At 37.1% G+C, this 24,202-nt stretch overlaps 1 protein-coding gene across 1 annotated transcript in view; it reads left to right on the top strand.

Moving 5' to 3' along the window:
* Window positions 1-629: 629 nt before the first annotated feature.
* The window catches only part of MALRD1 (MAM and LDL receptor class A domain containing 1), a 242,766-nt gene continuing 219,193 nt past the window's right edge, over window positions 630-24,202 (top strand). The window contains exons 1-6 of the mRNA XM_069004716.1: window positions 630-792; window positions 5,139-5,279; window positions 9,281-9,375; window positions 9,457-9,618; window positions 14,080-14,173; window positions 19,566-19,709. Of these exons, the coding sequence (XP_068860817.1) occupies window positions 630-792; window positions 5,139-5,279; window positions 9,281-9,375; window positions 9,457-9,618; window positions 14,080-14,173; window positions 19,566-19,709 (799 nt within the window). The remainder of the gene's footprint in view (window positions 793-5,138; window positions 5,280-9,280; window positions 9,376-9,456; window positions 9,619-14,079; window positions 14,174-19,565; window positions 19,710-24,202) is intronic.

The raw sequence follows: 24,202 nt of genomic DNA, 5'->3' as shown, positions 1-24,202 counted from the left end.
TGTCCAGATCTCCCTCCCAAGTCCCCCTCCTCCATTTGAAGATCCTTGAGTCATCAGTCTAAAAGCATGGCCAGAACCAGTGTGTTTTGGTGAAACATTGAAACATGGTGAAAGGCATTATTAAAACATTCTCATACAAAGGACTCTGATGCAAAATCAACTTTGAATTTCTGACTGTTTTTTATATCTGATGTACAAACTTTTCATGCATTTTGTAAGCATTTGTCAACTCCTTCTGAGCAAATAGAGATCTTTATGAATGTTGGTCATTTAGTAATTCTACTCTGTTTTCCTGTTGTTTTCTTCTCTAATATATTTTCAAATCACTGAGCAATAAATCCAATCAGTAAGTTAATGATATACAGTTGTCTTGCATAGCATGTGCCAACATTTTTTAGTCATAAAACGTTATAATTCAGTTAAATATTATCCCAAGACATACCAGGTTGAAAGTCACTGCTTTGCAGAAGCCCTATTTCCTGTAACCTTCAGGTTCAAAAAGTGAGGTTCTAAAAACATCTCTCAGAGAGATGTGTGTAAACACAGCTTGGTCAAAGGCACTTCATGACCAGTACTAGGCAGTTTCAGTAATTGTTTTCCAAGTGAAGGCTTGGATAATAACCTAGCCCATGAACAGGCTGATACACGTCTGTGTGTTGTGTTTCTTTGCTCTGGTGGATACTCAGTCATCCACAGCAAGTGGATGCCAGTGCTGTAATGGCTCTTCTGCTCCACCTGGAGAAGTCTGCATCTCTACCAGCTGGTGTGGGGACAGCGGGGATGAGAAACAAGGTAAGTCTCATGGGCCTTAGCAGAAGTGTGATACAGTTTGGTAACTGAATGTGACAGCAGAGAGAACTAGGGGGATCTTTTTATGTTAAAAAATGTTTGAGAATTCTTTTTTTACCCTCTTCATTTCATTTTTTAAGAAAGGTTTTTCCAGCTTCAGTTTGATTTTTCCTGCTCTTTTTTATTTCAACATTTTTGAAGTGCAAGGCTCTAAGAAATTTTCAAATGGATATTATTTGCAAAGCGTTTCCTCATCCAAATTCAGTGCAGATCAGGCAAATAATTCTTTTTTCTTTAATTTGTGGTAAAATTGTTTGATAGAATTCAGTTTTAATCCCAAATTCCAAGACCAAGGTATAAGCTACAACAGCTTCTTCTTTTTTTTTTTTTTTTTTTTTTGCCTAAACAAGGCTGGAAATTTTCTTGAATTCATGAACTGATTATCCTGGCTTAATATTTGTCACAATAATTGGTTATAAATATGATTGGTGCTGTTTCCTGTAAGGAATTGATCTAAGTGGTGAGAGTGAATTTTAACTGCTGTTGTCTGAGCAAATTTGCATCAGAACTCTTGTATTTCCAGAATACTGTACTACGGAATGGTGCTGCAAATAATTTAATGTCAGGTTTTTAAGCTCAGCTGGAGATGAAACACCACACAGTCACTTGCTCATGCTGGAATGCAAAGGAGATTTGAAGTAAAACTTGTGTGTTGAGATAAGAAGGGTTTAATAATTGAAAATAAAGTAAAATACAATAATGGTAAGGGTAATAATGATAAATCAAAATGTTAATAAAAAGGAAAAAAATGCAAGTGATGCACAATACAATTGCTCGCCACTCACTGACCAATGCCAGATCTCCCCTTCTTGAACCCAGATTGGCCACACTTCCAGGTAACTCCCCCCAGTTTATACATTGGGCATGACCTTTCCCAGCTATACTCCCCCAAAGTTTTGATGGGTTTTTTTTATTTTTTTCACAGAATTACAGAATATTCTGAATTGGACGGGACCCAAAAGAATCATTGGGTCCAACTCTTAAGTGCATGGCCCATATGCAGACCATACCTACAGCCTCGGTATTATTTGCAGCAGGCTCTGATCAACTGCGCTAACCCTGCAAACCTCACTGGCAGAGCATGAGACAAAGGGACAAAATAAGTCCTTGCCATAGGATATATATGACTTAGCAGAAACCCAAAACATCAGTGTGTTATCAACAACACTGTCATTCCAAATCCAAAGCAGCACTGTAACAGCTTCTGAGAAGAAATTAACTCTACTCTAGCTGAAACCAGGACAGAAGCATAAGATAATCCTTCTCCTTGAGGATTTTTTGTTCTGAATGCAAAGAAGAGCTTGTATTTATCAAAAATTTTAATTCTAACAAAAAAATCCTATCTAAGTTTTTCTACTCACAATGCAATAAAGGAAGCTACCACCTTTGTTGAGATTTTAAATTTCACTTTAAATATAAAAGAGATGGTTTTTAGATGAGCCTGTGTCTTTCTGTCCACACTGAAAACTGCTAATTAGAACTGATAGCAATCACTGAATTCAGCTGAAATCTGTGAGAAAGAGCAATGACTTAAATCCAGGTTCTTCAAATTACAATTGTGTGTCCAGCTACAAAAAGTTTTTCTTTCTCTGATAAGACTCCCTGTTTTATCCAAAAAGAATGCAGAGATCTGTTTGGAACAGGAGTCTAGAATCAAATCTGGGATACTTGACTTTTATTTCACTGCAAATAGGACAATTGTTAAGACTGTATTTGATATCAGTACATTTTTGTAAGTTTCTGGAGCTGTACAAAAATGTATTAAATGGCAATGGCTGCAAATTATGCCTGTTGAATTCCCTAACATGTCTAACATAGATTAGATTTTTATCACTTGCACAAGAGATGGTTATGCTGAGTTCTGCTGCATAGCCTTGAAATTCTGATTGTGCTTGGTCTTAATTTCCCTGGAAAGGGCATTTCCTGCAGGCAGCCCTTTCTACTGTGATTGCAGAATATGGAACAAGAGGTGCACTCTTCCATTATTTTTTTATGAAGGCTTTTTACACTGGTTTGTTGAAGGAATACAGCTATAGAGAAATGCTTATATGAAAGAAGGGAATTAAAGGATTCTCCAAAGAGCATTATAGAAAAATGAGCCTATGGGCTCTGTAAAAACCTAAATATGAAATTATATTGTATTTCATATGAATGAGCCACAGGTGTAGAACTAGGCTTTGAGGGACAGGCTGCATGCTGGGACTGCTTGGATAATGCTCCGGATTACTTCAGGAGATAAATCAGCTGTCAGACATGAAGATACAGATCAGGCTGTCGAATCTAAGATTTGTCCTGCTGCCACTCTTTCTTGTGATTTGGGATTATTGCAAAATTATTTTTCTGCTTAGGTTTCAGATCCTGATCTCATGTTGGTGACAGGTTCCTGCTCTTTCCCTTGGGCTTTGCTCAGGTTTAAGGAAGCTTCTGCAGTGAAAATATATAAAAGTTGGAATTCCAGTTTTTATTGTTCATTTGATCTTCATATTGCAAAATATTTGCCAGGAAATGAGTGATAACTAACTACTCTTAAAAATATTTTGTTCCTAGAATATCCCAAACTGAGATTTTATACACACACACACTTGAAATAGAATGTTTAACTGTAGTCTCTTCCTGGAACACTTGGAATTTTTTTGTAGAGGTTATTTTAGATAATTTTTTTGCTCACAGAAAATTCAGCAAAAATTGTCTAAAAAATCCCACACATTTCATCCTTCTGAACTTTTCCTCTCTAAGCAGTGACTTTACCTTTGTAAATCTATCTTCCAGCAAATTTACATTGGTTCGCTTTGAAGTTATATTTTCTGTGAAAATGAATATTGCTTTGGAAAATAATGATGAATGATTAATTTTTAATTTAAAACCTAAGAATTAATTTAAAAGGGTACAATTCTTGCTATTTCATGCATATTAATTTCCAATTGTTTTTTAAGGTATGAGAAAATTCCTGAAGAAATACTGAAGATGATTTAGTTCATTTCATGCAATGTTGAAGCAGATATGCTTCAGCAGTGTTTGTGCTTTTGATGAACCTCTGACATGCTTTTTAGCCACTTAAACATCCAAGGAATAAAAGCATCAATAAAAATTTGGTTGATGACTCAGCCAATCTGCACATTAACTTGAGTCTGGAATGCTTGTGTGAATTATTTCTGTTTTCCCCTCTCTCACCTTGTAATTAATAGTTGCAGTAAACTGACATGATATGAAAGTCATGAAATTGAACATCATAGTGTGACTATAAATGCTGCAGTTGCAACTTTATTTAAAATGACTAGTGAACTGTGATAATACAGACTAGACCAAAGGCATTAGCTGGGGCCTGGAGCAAGCACCAATTTGAGAGGGAGTGTAAAGTCATTGTAGTTCTTGTGTCTAACCAGAATCCCAATTAGAAGGCAGGGTCTTAACCCATTTTCCTCTGCTGTGTAAGACAAAAGGCAGGGAAACAGAAATTTTCCACACTGGACATGAAGTCCAGAGACAGAACCACATACTGGCCACTCTGCTTGGGCTGAAGTTGCAGTAAGTTTGCTCTTTACATCTGCCTCTACTTAGACTTTTTTTTTTAAATTAAATCCTTCCACCACCACCACAAGTTCTTCAAGGAATGGGGATATCCAGCCTGTCAAGCACATCCAGGCACTTTTATTCAGCTTGGATATGATGCATAAAGGACTTTTTGACACCCGTGCAGAAACCAAAATCTGTCCCTCCATCCCAGGAAGTAATTATTTATCTGGTCACATACCCTCCTCAAATTGCCTGAATGAACTCATACACCAAACTGGGTTCTGAGGACTCATTTAATCTCTTGTTTTAATGATGTGGAATAAAAAAAAAATTGCTATCTGATTACATCTTGATGTTAAGTCTTTGTTTTTCTATGCAAGAACTCTGGACAAATTCTTCTCCTTAGAGCTGCAGTGTATTTTAAGAACATTCTCTGCATATGAACTATACTAGCTTGGAGAGTTTCCTACAAAAAGGTAACTACACACACATCTGTGATGAAAAGAGCATATATTATAGTAATAAAATATAAGCAGACGAGTTTGGATTTGGTTTGATGAAGGAAGGATTTGGTTCTTTGGGGTTTTTTTCCAATGTTCATTTTCATTCCCACTTGTCTCTCTTCCACTGTGCTGTTTCTCTTTGTTCATGATTTTTTTTTCAGGCCCTGTTCAGAGTGTTTCTGTGTATTGATTAAACAGCAAGTGATGCTGAAAAAATACTCTTTTGACTCTGTTTTTAAGCTTTTAAATTTTCGTTTGTTTTCTTCAATTCAGGTTCCTCCTGGGAGAAGTGTGATTTTGAAACCAATCTGTGCAAAGCTCTTCCTGAATTCAATTTACATCCTGCCTGGATAAGAAGAAATGGCCAATCTGGCATGGGACCACCGTATTCTGACCACAGTGGGAATGAGAGTGGTAAGACTCATGTTCTTTGAGGAAGCCACAGACTCTTAAAATTATGTCGTTTTCTATTTAGTTTGCTACATTTTGCTACTTTCTTGATAGTTGAATTATATTCAGCTATGTGTTTTCTGAGCAGTTATGTCTTATGTTGTTAGGTAATTTCAAATACAATAATCCAGAATTTGAGGGGCAGGGGGGGATGGGGAAAGACAGTATTCCAGTAAGCAATTCTCGTTATCATAGAGGAGCAAATAATCCATTTCAAAAGATGTGTTTATCTACCAGAGTGATCTTTACTTGTTTTGGAGATACTGGGTTATAAATTCAGTCTTGATGATTGCAAAGTTTAGAAATTTTGAGACATATTTTCATGTTTTCTTGGACTGGTAAATGCCTGGATTGTATATCTATTATCTGTGGCTAATATTACTGTTTCAAATATTTTGAGAGAGGAGGACTTTGTATCTGGAGACAGAATAAGCTTTGATAGTCTGTTTTTGAGCAAGCTTCTTTCTAAATCTTCTTACAATTCTACTTTGCCTTAAAGACTATCTCTCAACTAAGTAATTCCTTTTCTCTGTTCTCAGACAGAACATACCCTTTATACTTGTCCTATGGCCAAATTAATCCTGCTTTTCCTTCTGTAATACGTACTGTAATACAATAACTGTTTAGTTCTCCATATTTTCTGTTATTCTCTTTCCCTTCATCTCCACCCACACCCTCTCATCTCTCCTGGGCACAAGCAGTGCTTTGGCAGCCCTCACGTGAGCACCCGGAGGCAAGCATGCAGTGTTGGAGCAGGTACAAGAAGATAATCCTATGTGGGATGCAAGTGGTGTTGTGATTAGCCCACGTGCTTTACACCTTTTTCCCAAACTGTGATGATCTGGGAGTGTGGAAATCTGCACTGTTCTAAAGTAGCATCTCTTACACATTGCATAAGGTACCAAACAGGTAGAAGTTCCCTGACCTGATGAGTATAAACTGGTGGTTTCAAGGTGAATGAAGGGAAAACTTGCTTAGAAATCAGCAGATGAAAATGGAACCCAAGTTTAAACATTTTTATTGAAAAAAACAACAACAAAAAACCCCACTCTACCTTTTCCTTCTGATCACTTCAAGTTCTCATTTCACAGTGGATAACTCTCATGATACTCTGCAATTAGGAAACTTTATACACGTGATATGCTTTTAGCAACTTCGGGTTTTGCTTGTAGGTATCACAGAAGCACATCCTGCTGTGTGTATTATGCTTCCAAACATAAGGTTGCTCTTAAATAAGCATTGATTTAAACTGATACTAGCACAAAAATGTGAGCAGCTGCCAAACCTTTTTCATAAACTTACGCTTTGTTTTAAGCATGCAAGTTGTGAAATAGTTTATCTTTAAAATAATAAAACACTTCTCATCAAGAAACACATTAAAAAAACCCAAAAGTACCATGGAATACAAATGTTGCAAACTCTTGGCTGGAATCTAAACAGGTTAGCCAGACAACAGTCTTGCTGTAGTTGAAGTTTCTAGGATTTGTGCATGATTGCTAGTACACACCACATCAGGACATAACAAAGGCCAGAAAAATGCTCCTATAACCATAACATAGGTTACACTTACCTTGCAAAAAACTAGTGGGGAACGGAAAATTTTACTTATATAGACAGCCAAAGCCACCAAAAGATTGAGAATCATCAACTGAAGTGTTTGTTATAGACAAAACAAACTGTTCAGTCACCTGTATGTTCACATTTACTTGTTTTGGGCATTCAGTCGCTGTTGTGTCTGCCAGGTCTGAATTGTGCAGTCGTCATGTTGATCTAAGTTATTTTATTCAGGTAGCAGGAAGCTTGAATACTTGCAGCTATTCAGCTTTCTGAGAGGCTGTGTACTCAGATCTGTGAACTGAATAGCTAATTATTTTATTAATTTGCTTTTATTTTTCTACCTGGAGAATGTCTGAACTGTACTTTCATTTTCTAAATCTAATCGCCTAGGAAATATTTATCTTCTTACGGCAGTGAGTTGAGTTTTCCCACTGCTGGTGACTCAACAGACTATGTAATCAGTTTTATGTTGTATCCTGCTTAAAACCCAGAGATGATTCTCTATTGTGACAACTGAGCAGAGTATGCTCTATGGCAGAGTGTTAAAGGGAAGACTTCCTGCCATCAGGATAATGCACACATTAGCAGAAAACATTAGCACACACACACATTAGCAGAAAAGCAAAGATCCCTTGGTAAATTTAACTCCTTTGAAGATTTATGTAAGTATTTAGTAGAAGCCAAAACATTTCTTTAGGTCAGTCTGTCATGGCTCTTTTTTTTCACTGAAAAAGTAATTGAGCAGACCAGTGACAACTACTTTGAAAAAAACCCAAACCAAAACACAACCTGATTTTGCTAGCTGAAACTGTTCTCTATGCAAAGGTCCAATGTGAGATGACTGTTCAAAGAATTTCTTAAAATTACTATTTCTGCCCCATCTGTGTATAAATTCCTGTGGCAGTGAAAAATAAATCTTTGACTCTTAGACACATTTATTTTCGGAGAACTAAAAGAAAAGTTTCAAAATTTCATGGAAGCTAACATCCAATGGAACAGATTGGAGTCAGGGACAGGGCTCTGCAGAGGCACCAAGCCATCTGTTGTGGGTAGAAACAATATCCTTGCAGCTGGCAGGCTCTGAAAGTGCTGTCTGAGCAGTCAGGAGAGGTCTAAAACCTGGGGGCAGCACAGGCATTGCCCTGGTGTCAGGCTGCAAAATGCTCCTCTGTGGGATTGCTCAGCTGGCTCCAGACCTGAGCTGGGCTAGTGGTGCTTCATCAGGGGCTTTCCAGTTCCACATAAGGATGAGAGGTCAAGGAGGGTAGTTTAATAAATTAAGTATTTAGATGGTTTGATTTATCCTCTAATATTTTTTTAATGTAATAATCTTTATTTTTATGATTTTTTTATTCTTTTATTTTTTTAATCTTTTTTTTAAATTCCAAGTCCCACTTGGTTTTTTTTCTCTTTCATCTTCCTCCTTTCATTAGAATGTTAATGTCAGAGGACAACAGTTTACTTGACATTGTTTGGAGTTTGGGAAAGAGAAGAGAAAGGAAGAAAAAGGATTAAAAATAGATTGAGTCTTTTTCTATTCTTTGTATTTCCTCTTGCATCCTTTAACATCTAACATCTCTGAAATCTTCATGTTCAGGAAGAGCCAAATTTTGACTTGCAGTATTTGATATCCTAAAAAGGGTGGTTGCCTTCCATCTTTCATAAGATCTGAAACAATCTTTTTAGGAAGAGACACAATCAATCAAAGGTCAGGACAACAACCATGGTTCACTGACTCCTCTTGAGCTGTTAGACTTTCAAGTGAAGCAAGGGCTTGTTTTGTAAATGAAAGATATTGGTACCTTTAATGGTAGCTTTGAAATTCTGAAGACAGCTTTTTATGTTGGGAATGTGTACAGGGATACCACAACCTTCTATCTGCAGTGAGGAAATTTTCCCAGCAGCCAGAAACCAGACACCTATCTGAACACCAGCAGAACCTATAAACACACCACAGTCTTCTCTCCCATGTTCCACCATCTCCTCAGAGACCTGAATTTTCATGATAAATGTGTATTGTTGCTTATGGCAGTTTGATGTTTAGGCATGAAATATGTTATCTATTCAATAGCTGGAGTTTAAAGTCTTTGATCAGGTTTCTGAGTTAGTCTCACTTTGTCCCAAAATTTTGCACTTCCAAGTTGAGTATTCAAGCCATCACCACATGAAACATTTTGGAATCCTACTTAAAATTTTGGCTGGAACATGGAGCAATACCATGACAATATTGAACATGAAAAAAAGCTTGGAACACAATGGCTACAAGTGCTATTAATTTTTCTGAGGAAACAATTCTAGCTGGCTTTTTGGTTATTAATTTATACCTGTGCATATTGCTCTTCGTGTTTTGTTGCTGTTTTTTTTTTTTTCCAAGCTTCTAAGTTTTCTCTTTTTATTCCTTTTAATAGCTTATTTCCTCTCATTGTCCTCTGAAATGCAATCATCTTCTGCAACTTTAAGGACAAATGTTTTCCTTCCAACTGATGAAGAACACATTTGCCAGGTATTTTGATACACAGTCCTTGTATTACATTCTTTGCCGTAGTATTTCCCTAGAATAATCAGATGTTCTTATTTTTCCTAGATTAGATATCATTATTGGGTCAGTCAAATGAGTGGAACATTGATGGTGGGGCTTCAAAAGCACTCTGAAGATACCATTACAAATATTTGGCAAGTGTCTGGAGAACTACGAAATCAGTGGAATGTAAATAACATCACAATCAATAGCACCGAAAAGTATCAGGTTAGTAAATTGAGGTTGCTGTAAAGGACACTTCTTAAATGGGTTATAAACTGTGGGCCTTTTTAATAGGTCAGCACTAAATATTTTGTAAATGGAAAGAAAGCACTATCATGAGGTAAACAAGAAAAAAGCCATTTTGAACATCATCGTTTGCATTAGCAAATGAAGCTTGTCCTTATCTCTTAATGGTGTTAAAACTAATATCAAACTTTGCTTGAACTGTGCATGTGTCTTAAATAAAAGTCAGTCTCATTGAGCCATAAATTATCTACCAGCCCATAGAGGTGATATACTTGTGATCTTAACTTTCAATACAGTATTCTCTTAGCTGCAGCCTAGCTAGAAGCTGTGCGGGACGAGGAGCCCAGATCCCAGCGGGGGGAGAGAGAAGCAGTCCAAAACCAATATGGTTGATAAATGACTCCGTTTATTAGCAGTCCAAAGGCACTTATAGAGTATACCAGCTTGTTAGCTCCTAAGTGGCTTAAAGCTTATCAAGACACATTTCTATTTCTACATAATTGGACCTACATTGGCAAGTCTCCACAGTATTGTTATGATCAAAAGAATTTTGTGCTCACCTCCCTTGTTTCACTCCCAGATAGCACAGCTGCAAGTTCTTCACTCCCTGTTTTTTCTCAGGCTGATTGTTTTCCTTCACACAGGGACTTTCCCATGGAAAGGGTCTCTCACACACAAGCCTAAAAACTTCCAGCCCTATTGCTTGCACAGTTCTTTTATTGATCCCAATAATTCTATTTCCCAACACAGCCTAACTGGACTGATAAACTCAAGGTTTCATTTGTATAAGAAACACCATTTTATACTTTGAGATACTTCTTTTTATAGGGGTGCTGCAGGTGCCAAACACTGTACTTAACTACTAATTGCAGCTTTGGGCCTTTGTAACGGAACACATGCGTATGGTTTTATTTTGCTCAAAGCTACTGAAGAGCAATGCAAATGTCATAAGCTATTTAAATGTTATTACATGTGCATTTACAAAACACATTAGCACAGTAAATGTAACTTAGGGCTATAATATTGTGGGTGATGTACACTCTCTGTCATGTGTAATACTGGGGAGAAGGTGGGGAGCAGAGCAGAAAATGAGAGGCCTTTCCTGCTACAGCAGTTACTGTGAAGTTGCTTAGCATACAAACCTGAAGGCATAGCAGTACAACCTCATTTCAATACACCAAATGAGTAACATAATTACTTGACTTGCATATTGTGCTAAAGCATCCAACAGGATCTTGATGTTTGAAGTAATACTGGCCTGCTCAACCCTTCTGAGAATGTATATTGCAAAATACTCATGCACAACTCAACACAAGTATCAATGCTGGTACTGGTCAATAACTTACCTCTACCTGATAGGAGAGTATATATAGCAATCTGAGGTTGTACTGGAAGGGTTTACTTCTAGATTTATTTTTTTCATCCTTCATATTATTTGGAAAATTGACCGAGTCCGGGAATGGTTAATATAATATGGCATCTACTTCCTCTGAATTGCTAGGTCAAATCCTAATTAGATCATTGCTTGCAAACCTGGTTATCCTTTGGCCTCTATCAAGTGAACTGATGGGCAGAGTCCAGCTTTAAAGAGGCAGGTGTCAAACTTAGTGCAGTAATCATTACAACTGATTTAAGAAATACAGCTCAGCCCCTCACAAAACCTAGAGTCTGAAGCTGAGCAAATTTTCTTCTTTGTTTGCACGTTTTGCTCCAGTGAAAACATGCAAGATGTCACTGTCATAGAAGTGAATGCAATTCACTTGCCCTTTTGCACTTGTTCTTTTATATGACAAGATACTTAGCCTACAGGGATACCTGTGGCATTTTTCAAGACAAAATTTTGATTATTAATGTTTCTATGGAAAAAAAATGATGGGAGACAGATAACTTTTATTTGGATGTACAAATCACTTTGAAATAGGGTGCTTTAATACTTTTGTCAATTTTACAAACATTTTTGAAGTGAGATGTTCGTTAAAATCAACCTCTGAACCTCCACTGCTTATTTCCTTTGCTCATTTTGATGTTGACTGTTTAACACTTAAGTCTCTTCCTACTAAGAGTCTGGATTATATTTACGGGTTACAGAATTTTATGTTGGCACTTAAAAATCTCCATTTTGTGGAATTCTGAAATACAAAGATTGTCAGTGATTTAGCTACTGAACAAGCAGCAAGCTCAGTATGTCTGTTTTGGCTGGGTTTTGTAGAACTGTGTCATGGTTTTTTCTTCTAAGCTACTTTTCCTCTTATTTACTGAGAACAAATTTCTGTCTCCTAGAATTCATTAAGGGAAAGGATTCTAGGCTTGGGGTTTATTTCTGTCTTTGTGCTTGATTCCTGTTCTACCTTGTGCTTTGCTGCTGTGCTGGCAATCTGTCCCTGTGGCTGCACTGTGGAGTCAGTCCAGCTTGTGTTTGATCCCACCTACAGTCCACCTAGAACTTTCATCCCACTAATGGGGCCGCAAAGTTAATTTCTTCTGGTGCTCACAGATTTTGCATATAGATCATTGCAGATATGAGCAAAAAGTGCCACTAAGTAGACTCTTTTTGTTATTGACTTGTGAGCTTAAGGAACTCTAGACTTTGTGTGAGAAGGAAAACTGAATGATTCCTTGCTGGAGTAAACTTGGGTGTGAGTCTGTTTGGTTGTTATTGGACTGAACTCAGCGGGGGTCAGCTGGGTATCTGCACCAGTTAAAGCCTGTATAATCTTTTTTAGACACAAGAGCATCTAGCAATATTATCTTCTGGAAGTGGGGAAGTTGAGAGACTGTTCATGAGTTTTGGGGAAACACAAGTCCATACAGACTTAATGGGCTATAATGGAATAGGACCTTGAAGCAGCCTCTGATTTTGGACCAGCAAAGTGAGCTAGTCCCTCTTTAGCCTTGTCTAAGTCACTTTGTTTCACTATATAATAAAATCTATGAAAACCCAACTGCAAGCTACAGAAAGATATCTATTAAAAATAAAGCTATTAGTAAGTGAATTTTGAGTTCAGAATGAAACAGCACTCTGCAAAGGTGAAATATTTGTCAAATCCTTGATATTAAATAATATTTATTGTTTCTTCTTTATAATTATAAAACAGCGCACTATATTGTTTTAGAAACTTATCTGAAACCATGTAATGATAGAAACAGAAAATATGAATACACTTTTTGTCCTTCTAGTGGGGATGTCATGAAAGTACACATTAACTGCACATATTGCAGCAGAATTCAGTAATTCAAAATACTGTTTTCTGAACTAAATCAAATGAGTGAATTTCCATGATGCTGCATTTCAGTCATATAAACATATTTTTGAATGGGATATGGCTGCCATTCTTCTTGTGCAAGCCAACTGCAGCTTCAGAGAAACAAACAAAAGACAAAAGATTACACCCCTCAAAACAATTCCCAATCATAACATAATGGTCATATAATTGGATAAGTTGTGTCATCTTGTACAGTGAAAAACCCAGTTCTTAATAATTTATAGGTTTTCTGCATCAATATATTAAACTATGCACAACATTGTTTCTGAACTCTCAAGGTAATATTTGAAAAATTATTGCTATCCCTGTGAATTCCTTATTAAGAGCTAGAATGTATCTCTAGGTAGATTGTGCCTCCAAGACTCTGGAAAATTCTGGAGCTGTGTCATCCCAAACTGTGGCTAGGGAATAATTTAAGGAACGTTATTCATAAGATTGATTTGTTGGGTTGTTTTGATTGGTATGTTTTCTTGTTGTGTTTTCCCAAGGACTGTGACTGATCAGTCAGTTCCCTTTCACACCACTGCAGGAAACCTGTGACAGTTTGTACATTTACAAATGTGGATTGAAATCTGCCCTTAAGATGGAAATGTAAAATATTTGTAATTTTTTCTGTATAGAAGACTTTGGTAGGGAAAACAAATATCACTGTTGTAACATTAGAGCAGAATAACGGTCGACCAAGTACTCCTCAAGGTTTTTTTGGCTAAAAACTTGATGAAAGACTTCTGAATAATGGTAGGTTTTTTTGTTGTGACTTTCCTCCAGGTTTCTGAGAAATTCTGAAATCAACCAGAAATTGTTCACATTTATAGTCTCTCCTTGAATAATGACTTGATAAAACACAAAATCCTTTGTGTTTCCTTCTTTAATTGTCATGATCCTTGCTTAGATTTTAAGGCATTTTATTGTGATTCTTTTCAGATCCTTCCTGTTGAATTTTACTTTAATCTTGAGTTAGATGATTGGACTACGTATCTGTGCTTGTGTGAAAAAGCCACAGATGTATGAAAAAGCCAGGATGGTAATCCTTCAAAATTGTTAAATGTGTGATTAGAGTTCTCATATTTCCAATAGAAACTCCATGGGCTAGACTGGCATATACTGTGTGCTCTTTTGTTTTTTCTGTGACACTGGTAAATTCCGTTTCTTGTTGATTTGCTGTTAATCTCTTTAGGTTATCTTTTGGGCGATGGTGGAGACCCAGACAAAAGGTGAAACTGTTGCCATTGATGATATTACCTTCAGTGAAGGATGTTCTTTGGCATGTGGTAAGAATACCTGCTTTTCAGGAGCCAGGTCATTGTACTTTGTCTTTTCCTTGGATTAGAAAAGAAGAAACAATGGAAAGCCTTTTGTTGTTCAAGGGCTTTCTTAACGCTGTAAGTGGTTTCATTTGGCTCGTTTTCATTTCCCTAAACAATCATCTGTCTTCTCACATCTAAACACAGTTACAAAGAAAGACAATAAATACTTTAAGAAATCTGATACATTATAAATGTAGGGCTTAGTGGGCAAAAAAGATCTACTGTTTTTGGCAGAAGAATTGATGTGTTCAGCCAGCTCAGGCAAAGCTTTGGAGCTGACTAGGAAGATTCCCAAGGCACTTGTGTATTTCTAAATGCGCAAAGGTCCCGATCCTCAGCTGTGCAGTGGGGTTATGCTGTTCTGCTCTGCTACATCCAAGAGCTGTAATGTCAGGCTGGTCATCTCTGCAGTCAGACCATCCCTGCATGCCAGGATTCTTTAGCAAAACATTTCCTATTTCCCTTTTCAACCCAATTTATTTTCATGGAAAAGGAACACTACCCATCCTAGCATAAATTAAGTTGCTTGCTGCTCTGTATTACACAAGAGTACTGCCCTGTGGCACCTATGTCACAGCCTCAGGTGAGGGCAGTCCTGATTCAAAGCACCTCCTTTGTTTTCCTTTCTCTTATTCTGGGCATGGGCACAGAGGGTTTAGACTTTAAACTTAACTTGAGATATGGAAAGCAATGTTTGACACAGACCAAGCTAGGTTGCATGGTTGGTTTTGTGTGTTCCATACTCCTAAACAGTGCTCTATAGATTTCCCCATAGGAAAAAAACTGTTGAAAAGAGATGCACATGCATATTACTATCTTAGAGTGCTGAGCAATTGCAAGCAGATACATTAAAAGCAAGATACAAACCCTAATTTAATGATGCCATCATATTTAGTTAAAAGGGGATCTGTTTTGGGGAAGTGAAGTTTCAGGTACCTAAACTCGATCACGTCAGCTTCCTCATGTTAAAACTTTCTTACAGTGGAGGATTATTACAGTGGAGTAAATATTATATGAATATTTTCATGCCAGGGCACAACTTGCTTTTCTGTTTTGTAAAGTTTTCTAGCTGTATTAATTGAAAGGCAAAGATGCTAATTTAAAATTTTGGGTACTCTTGTCTATGAACTCAGGAAAGTACACAGTGTGCTTTCTTTGAAAAAATGAACTTGAAATGGAATTTGAAACTTACTTATCCTCAATGTAAAGATGACAAGTATATGATTTTTAACCCAGCTTCTTTCTGCTCCCTGGAGGATTTCTGCAGATAAAAGGCTGGCATAAAATGGAAAAAATGCACTGCTAAATTCTAGAAATCTATGTACTTGTTTAACTAGTTCCTGCCAGGTGATGTAGATCTGTCTGTAAAAATATATCGAATTTTTCAACACAGTTATTCTAAAGTAAAAAAAATGAAGCCAAAACCAATCAGTTATAGAGATGAAATACCATCTCAAAGAGATGGAAAAAGAAAAAAAAAGAAACTGATTTATGTACTCACCATATCTTATCAATCCGGGTGTTAAACTTACCTTACATGCCAGCTGTTGAACTGCATACTGTGGCTTACAGGTTGAGCTGCTGCACTGTTAAGTGCCTCAGGTATATTCTAATAAGAGCCAGTTCTTATCCTGTGTTTCCTCATTAGGAGAAGTCAACTTCATTAGGTGACATCTAAATGGCTCACAGCCAAAACCAGGGTCAAAGAATCTTAATTTTCTCCCTGAAAGAGGAATGTTACTACAGAACATTTTCCAATAATTAAAACAAAAGGTCAGACTACTGATTTTTTTCTCTAGTCCTTATGGAATATCTGGATGAGTAGACTCTTAATGAAAACCACTTTAATTCATGAAATTCCTAGTTAAAACTTGCATTTTTAATGTACCCTTCATGGTTTTTAATCCCAGTATAAATGCACATAAGAGATGACCTGCATTTGTGTTCATTAGTATGACTGTGCTTTAAGGGTTGTAAGTCAAATACCTTAAATATTTGTGCTTTCAGGAGTTTCCTGATACAAACTGTGACTGTTAAATATAAAAGTAATTTCATTGTACTTTAAGTTCTCCCTTCGCTTCTATCCCGCCCCTGTCTCCCAAAATGTCTTACTTCAGTCTGTTGTCCAGTTCTACTAAAGACTAAACTTCATGCATTGAAAAGAACACAACTAAAACCCTATCTTCAATATAGCAATTTAAGATACTCTACAGTTTGTAGTTCCCCCAACACTGCCAAATAGTTTGTTATCACTCAAAACCCCCACAGCTCTTTGCTATACATTTGAATATGGGCTGCTGAAAAATAAAATACTTTGGCTGTAAAATAGAAAATATTGAAGTTATTTTCTGAAACACACTTAATGCAAAATCTCCTTTAATTATACCTTTAGTAGACCCTCTGTCCAAAGGCTTCATATTCTTATCCAAATGGCTGCTCTGCAGAATTCCCTCTCAACTGCCAAAGAATTATATATGAGAAGAACCCCACTAAGATAGTCCTTCTGATCTCTACACAGAGATGAAAGCAAAGAGGTCTAAGGCATGAAAGTGCAATGCTATAAGGGAGAATCAGGCTTTTGTCCTCCTTAAGTCACTTGTAATACAGAAGTGACAAAGCCTCACTGTGAAGTTATAGGGTCTTTTTTCAGGAAACTGAAGTAATTATATATGTATTATTTATAATGTATAAATTTTGACAAAAATCCAGTATGAATACTTGTCGCGGGTTGGGTTTGTAACCGGGCGGAAACACCAATTTAGTGTAGTGGTTTGGTCTAAAATACTCATTACTGTTTATCTTCTGTGAGATAAGAATTAGGAGAAATGCAAAGCAGGCACCAACTTGAATGAATATAAAGAAGTTTATTAACAGACCTAAAAGAAGAAAAGGAAAAAAAAAAAAATTATACCACCTTTAGAACTCTCCTCCTCCCCCCACCTTCCTCCCTTCTCCCACTGACAATGTAAAGACAACCCTTAAGATGTTCAGTCTGTTTACCACTTCCATAATAACCTGGTTCAGTCCATTTAGAAAGAGAAGTCTCTTTTTGCTCATGCTATGAAAACAGTATCACACCGAGACAGCCACCCACTTCCAAATATTGTTCAGTCCATTCAGGAAGAGGAGTCTCTCTGCTTGCGATGTGAGTCCCTTCCCCCGACTTGCAGCTTTTCCCGCAACTGCTTTCGAGGGTCCACTCTTGAAAGTTTTCTGGGGTACAATTTTAAGGTTGAGCTGTTCAGAAACAAAAAAAACAGAGGCCCTTCTCCTTCCCTGGGAGCAAAGGGTCATCTTCATCTTTAAGACTATCTCTGGAAGCATCTCTAGGAATTGAGGTTTTTCTCCTTTCCTCTTTGGAGCAAAAGTCCTCATCTGGTTCATCTGGTTCATCTCTCTCTGTCCAAACTTCTCATGAAATTACAGCTGCGTCAGCATCTGCCTATCTCAGCGCAGGTGCTTCTGCTTATGAGTTGAACACTCCACCCCCCATATCTTCATGAAATTACAACAGGATACTCTGATATATCATAGCTTCACAACAGACTTTCAGCTTTAAGCATCTCCTCTCTCTCTTCCCTCAGGTCCCTTCACAGCAATAAAAGGGTTAATCTCACCTCGGCCTTGCAGCTGGAATGTGGCTTATCGCTGTTGGTCCCCTGACCTCTGCCGGACAGCGGTGCCGCTTTGCTGAATCTCGGCCGCAGTGGGGGTGGGGGGGTCCGAGCCGCTCCGGCTGCCCACGGCAAGGCAGTGGGGGGGGGGTTCCATGGCTGGAACAGGCCCATGGCTCCAGGCTGGCCCAGCCCGGCCCGGCCTGGCCCAAGCAGGGCCTGGCCGGGCCCACTGGCCCCTGCACGGGGCCTGCAGCCACCTGTCCCAGCGCCGGAAACGAGAGAGAGCTTGGAGGGGGAGTTTGTCTATTCTTAAGTGTGTATCACAGAGGCGGTCACAACTTTAAGTGGCTTAAAGAATTGTCCATATTCAAACTGGCCAGCTGATAGGTTCTATCAGGTCCCAGAGGAAGCTGTAAGCACCCCTTAGCAAGGATATCCCTTCCGGGACTATGCTTGCCAACCTATGACAATACTTCAACTGAAAAAAACTTAATTCCTTAGTTAATTCTAATCCTGAAAAGACGTAGCCTTTAATATTACAGAAGAGGGTATTTGAGATGAACTGCTACAGGGATGAAAGTCAGAAAATCCAAAATACTAATCTCACTGTCGTCTGACATGCTGTGGAATTAGGAGATGGAAAATGGGTATTTTGTCAAAACAAACAAAACCTCAAAAATGTCTAAATATAAATTTAAAAAAAAAAGCCCACAGAATGACTCAAAATGTTGTGTCAATACTTCAAAAGTGTTAAAAGAAGATCTTGATTCCTTTTGAAAGAATTAGCAACTTCTTTTGCATGTTGAAATTTGACAAAATCCATCCTTTTCTAGACCCTTGTGGGATTTTGCATTTTCCATGGAAAACAAGTTTTTGTCAAGTTCTTTCTTGCATAATATACATGTTTTGAAAAAAGTGCACATTTACCCAGCACTGGAAGGGGAAAGAAATGAAAGGTTTGCAGCATTGGCTGGACACGCCATTTCACTGAGGTGTCAGTAATGTGAATAATACATCTCTTGGATGAAGGAGACAGTAACTGTGTATACTGACCTTAAATTGTTTTCTCCGTATAGTTAGGAATCTCTATGTTTTCTCTGAGCTATCCTGACTCCTATTTAATAGTGTGTCTTAACCAGAAGATTACCTTTCCCCTGCAATCGCATTAAGAAGTGGAACTTCCATTATCATACTTCAATCCTTCTTAAAATCCTGACCATTGCCGAAGGCAACTAGATTAGTCAGGCATGCTGTGCCCTTAAACAAGCTCTTAAAAATATGTGGTGATGCTTTCAGAACCTTTATGTCTCTAAAAAGAAGTATTCTGTTACAAGTATTGTGGAGATGCTGCTGAGTTTAACCTCTCAGTTAAAATTGATTTTTCTGTAGCTATCATCTAGAAAGTAAATAGGTATTTCTTATTATTATGTGTCAGTTTTTATATTACCTGGCAACTCTCTCTGTGGAATTGAATTCATGAAGGTTGTGATGACTGGCTAACATAAAGAGCACTCCATTGCTTTGAAAGAAGCACCTGTCTTCAGGAAATGATTTCTTAGAATAATTAAAGATGGCAGGCTGAAACATGGGACAGCAATCAGGGATACACAGGGCTTTTGAAGTAACCTTTTGAAAAAGCAGAAATGTTGTCAAGGAGTTTAATAAGCATGTTTTTTTAATGGGGAATGGTCTCATAAATAATGACTTCTTAAGAAGTAATTGTTATTTTTGCCTTTTAGCACCACAGGTTTCCAGTTTTGAGCTTGGCATATGTGAGTGGCACTCAGACCTGCCAGCTAAGCCTGCTCAGTGGGCACAGCTGCAAGCTGGGCACAAGATTGTCTCCTGTTCCTTCCTGAAGGATTGGAGCAACAAGACTGAAGGTGGGGATTTAATTTAACTCAAAATTACTAGCTGTCATGAAGAATATAGTGCTTTTTAGGGCAAGATGGTGCCCCAATGCCAAAACAGAACAAAACTACAAAAAGTAATTGTATTTATTTTGTACTTAAATTAGGTTTTGTTTTGGCCTGTACTTAAATTAGGTTTGGTTTTGTTTTGTTTAATGAGGGCATCGTGAGCATTCCTGCTGGTAAGACATGAAATATTTTATTGTAAGAATTAATGAAATTTTTTCAGGTATCCATGAAATATTTTAACATAAGAATTCAAAAATAATAGCTGATTTATTCTCCAGTTTATTATTTTTATGAGATCTGCAGAAGAATTTGTGAAATTAAATTAAATCAAATTCATCTAAGCCCACAGCCCCTGTGTGTGGTTTTTTTTCTGTTTTGTTTTGATTTTGATACTTGGCAGTTTGACTTGTGTAGTACTACTCTGCTTGAGGGTACAGCCTGGAATTTAATTTTAAACCTTTTATTAGGAAAATTGTAAATAAACAATTATTCTACAAAATAGTTTCCTACCCTTAAAACCAATAAAATTAGCCCAGCTGCAATTTTAAGAAGCAAAGAGCATCACTTGTTTTGGATGTCACTGTGTAGTATGTGTCTATGGGTTTATGGGAAAGGTTTTTGAAAGCTTAATAGATGTAAATCTCTCAGTGTTCTATTGTGAGATGGAATTGTCTTGCCTGCTAAGTGTTTGGCTCGTGTATTGGGACTGCCTTCAGAGCGGTCAAGTAGTGCTCGTTCTAATAGTGCAGTTTGTGATGCAGCTCTGAAGAACTGATAGTGTGGAGATTACTGCTTGAACTTTGAACTCACAGAAGTGGAGCACATCTCGTTGATAGAAGCAGAATGAGTGTTAGATATTGTTTTCATTTTAAGAAAGATTTTTAAAATAAATTTCAGCATGCATTTCAACACAGTCTGGTAACCATAAGTCAAATTATCACTGAATAGCAAGCAAAAGAACCTGAGTGGATACACTATGTTAAAATGAATTTTTGCAGGTATGTATAATGGAGAGCACAGGGTAAAGCAGATACTTTCCACCTTAAATGAGGAAAAATGTCACATCATCTTCCAGTTTCCACTGGGGTATCTAACAAAGGAGAGACTTTTCATCTGATTTTATTTGAAAAACCTCCCTGAAAGTTGTTGTATCTGTGCCATACCTTAACATGAGACCTTAAGGGCTATTAACAGGTATGGATTTCCCTTTTAAGGCAATATTGAGAACAGAAAAAAACCTGGAATTCTGTAAGTGGCTATTATAGGACTATATTACAAGCACTGTCTATGGAAAGAGAACATATTTGGAAATGTTTGCTATATAAGTGCTTGGGCATTGTTGTATGGATATGAACAGGCAGCTGAGTCGGCTGAATTTCCCTAACTGCTTGGGGACATTCCCTGTACTTCCAAGTCATAAAGAAATGTGTGAAGAAACAAGCATCAAAACAATATACAGAATTTAATTCATCATTAACATTGGAAAGTATTGAAAAATCTGAACTGTGATTGCTGACCTCTCAATACATTCAGTATTTCTGTTCATGCAGGTGTGTTCAGATATAAATGAAGAAGCTGAATATTAAAAAAAAAATATTCTAAAAAGTAAAGAAATTGTATGCAAACTGCAAAATGCCATGCTTGAGGGCTCAGACTTGCAATGCAAATAGAGCTTGACTAAGCTTTGTATTCTGATTTTGATCAAAGCTTTCACTTCTATGAATAGAAGAGAGGTAAGAAGCAAAATTATAAAGCAGAGGTCTAGACAATTATATTTATAAAGATTTCTTATAGTCTTTGAACAATCCTCCCTTGCTGGTATCCTTATATTTAATAAAACACTTTCTGTCCTTGGAAGACTATTTATCTTTGTTCCTTTATTGCTTTCCTTCTCTAGTTTTATATAGTAGGCAATTTCTCTATAATTTTTCCTCTTAATTTCTCTAGTATCAAAAGTTCTTACAGAGGTTTTGTATTCCCCTGCAATACTCTTCAGAAAATACTTTTTTCTTGTTTTCTTGATTGATATTTCCTGTATGCTATTATAGTTTCCATAGTTTATGTTTCTTACATTGGATTAAGCTAGTTTCCTACATCTAGGGTGACATTTGTTTAAAAAGAAAAAACTGAAACAAATTCTCTGCACAAGAAAAATGAAGATGCAAAAAGAAGTCAAAGGATCAATATTTCAGATAACCAGTGATAGAAGTCCTTAAAGTTTAAACATGGAAATCCAGTGAAATCATTAGATTGTGGTTTTATTTCATTAACTTTTTTCTCTTTCTTTTTTTTTTTTTTTTAATTAAAAATTTCACCCACGACTTGTGTATTCATGAAAATTCATCTTTAAAGAGCAGAAACAATGGCAGTTCAGATTTGACCTCTTTTTTCTTCAAAATGGTTGAGTGGGAAGATTGCAGGGTGTTGGTTCAGAGACTGAACTGTTCTCTGCTGGGGAACAGAACTTGCCAGAAAATAAAAGGTTCCACTCTGTGGCTCAGCTTGAACTGAAGTCTCAGTTGTCACTCTAACACTAATATCACACATTCAAAGTCACATGATTTGTGAAATAAAAATCCTATAGATTGAAGTGGAACTGATTATATTTGAGTCGGAACATGGTTAAAATGGAACCAAGCAACTAAATATTCATAGAGTTTTAGTTTTCAGCCATAGCAGGATACAGGCAGGTTCACTAGCCCACCCCAGCTCTGAAAAGACCCTGGGCCACCTCAGCAGTAATTTGCTTCTCAGTTGAGCCCCAGTGTAGTCCATGGCTGATCTTTCTGCAAGACTCAGAAGGTTTAACTTATGACACAAAATTTTCCTTCAAGACTGACGGAAAAAAACTGTTTAGCTAAAACCTGATTAAGTAGCCATGTGGAGAAAATAAAAGACTTTATGGGAAGATATTAAAGTCTACATTCTTTATGCTGGCAGCTAGACCCCCATCTCAGATATACACATCACTGACTCAATAGCCTTACTGCCACTTTGTGAGGAATGAAGTGGCTCTTCTGGAATCCCTATTCTGTTTCCATTTAAAAGGAAAAACAAGTATTTTAGGAAATTTTATAGTCTGTCCAGTTAAACTGTTCTACTTTTAGAGGCCACAGAAAAGAGGTGAGAAAAAAAAGGTAAGTTTTCAGTTTCAGTAGTCTCCATTTATGAAAAGGCCTTAATTTTCCCCAGAAGTAACCACAATACTTGCATTAAATATATTCCATAAAGAAGAGTAAGCATCCCTCTTTGGACCCAGGATCATTCTGGATGCTTCATAGGACTTTGGTTTATCTAGTCCTGTGCACTTGCTTTCTTGTCAAAAAATCATGTCAAATTCTCTTTGCCCTGCTTTTAAAGATTCAGGCACTTGAAAGGAAAGAGTGAAAACAATGTTAATTACCATTGGGCTCAGAAACTAAAATTGGTTAGTTTTATAATGGCATCAGAGAACCCTGAAATTAGATAAAGAACTAGTAGCATATCTTCTAATGTTGTATATTAGTTTTATGCACAAGATAGTAGTCATAGAAGTGTAGATGCTTTATTGATGTCTGTCAGAGAGAAATCTGGGTTAAATCTATAATATTTCCTTATATCAGGGCTAGTTACTTGGCATGAATTTACAAGCTTGGTTCCAAGGAAATTGCAAGAATATATTACAGTGTAAATCATTGCATAACACAGAGTAAACTGGCAACAAAAGGAAAAGTACATGGTCCTTTATAAAGATCAGCATTTTTCTTGTGAAATGACACTTTCTTCCTTCACCTTGAGATTTTGTAACATTTTCATTTGAGATAAGTTGTATTTAGAGAAATAAACACAGAAAGTGCAAACTTAAGACCCTTAATCAGTCCTTGTTTATTACCTTAATAGTTGCTGCAGAAGGCAGCAAAATATTCAGTGACTCAGGAGGCAGGGGAAAAAGCTTATTTATTTGGTAAAAAATATTTAGCCTTTTTATTTCTGAAAACTAATAGACACTGTTGAGGGGATGGAGTACTCCTTTAGATCTCTGTAGGAATGCTTTTATAAGGGCCAGTAGGTCAAGAAGAGCACAAATTGCTTTTCTGCTTCAGATGGAAAGACAATATGCTTCCAACATTTTGTTGCAGAAGTTCTGGCTGAGAAGTAAAGACCTTGATTACACAGTGCAGATGGGACTGCTTCCTGTAGCAGTAATGCAGACTGCCTTTTTGTTTTGTTTTTTTTAAGCATTGCAGTAAAAAGCATATTTCCTGGAAACCACAGTGGGAAGAAAGCCCAGTTTCCACACATATTTGTAATTAGATATTGAATGGTTGTAAATGTAAGGAGGCTGAGCTGGGACTTCTTGCAGGTTTTAACATGCAAAGTAAAAACTTTAAGATACTATAGACTGATATATTTCTTGGTTGCTGGGGCTATCTGTGAGTAAAATGAAGATATATATATATATCTATTTAATAGGAAAC

The sequence above is a fragment of the Aphelocoma coerulescens genome, chromosome 2 (genome assembly GCF_041296385.1).
Source record: "Aphelocoma coerulescens isolate FSJ_1873_10779 chromosome 2, UR_Acoe_1.0, whole genome shotgun sequence".
Taxonomy (NCBI): Eukaryota; Metazoa; Chordata; class Aves; order Passeriformes; family Corvidae; genus Aphelocoma; species Aphelocoma coerulescens.
The sequence above is the reverse complement of the archived record's forward strand: the minus strand, read 5'-3'. Positions and strand labels throughout refer to the sequence as shown.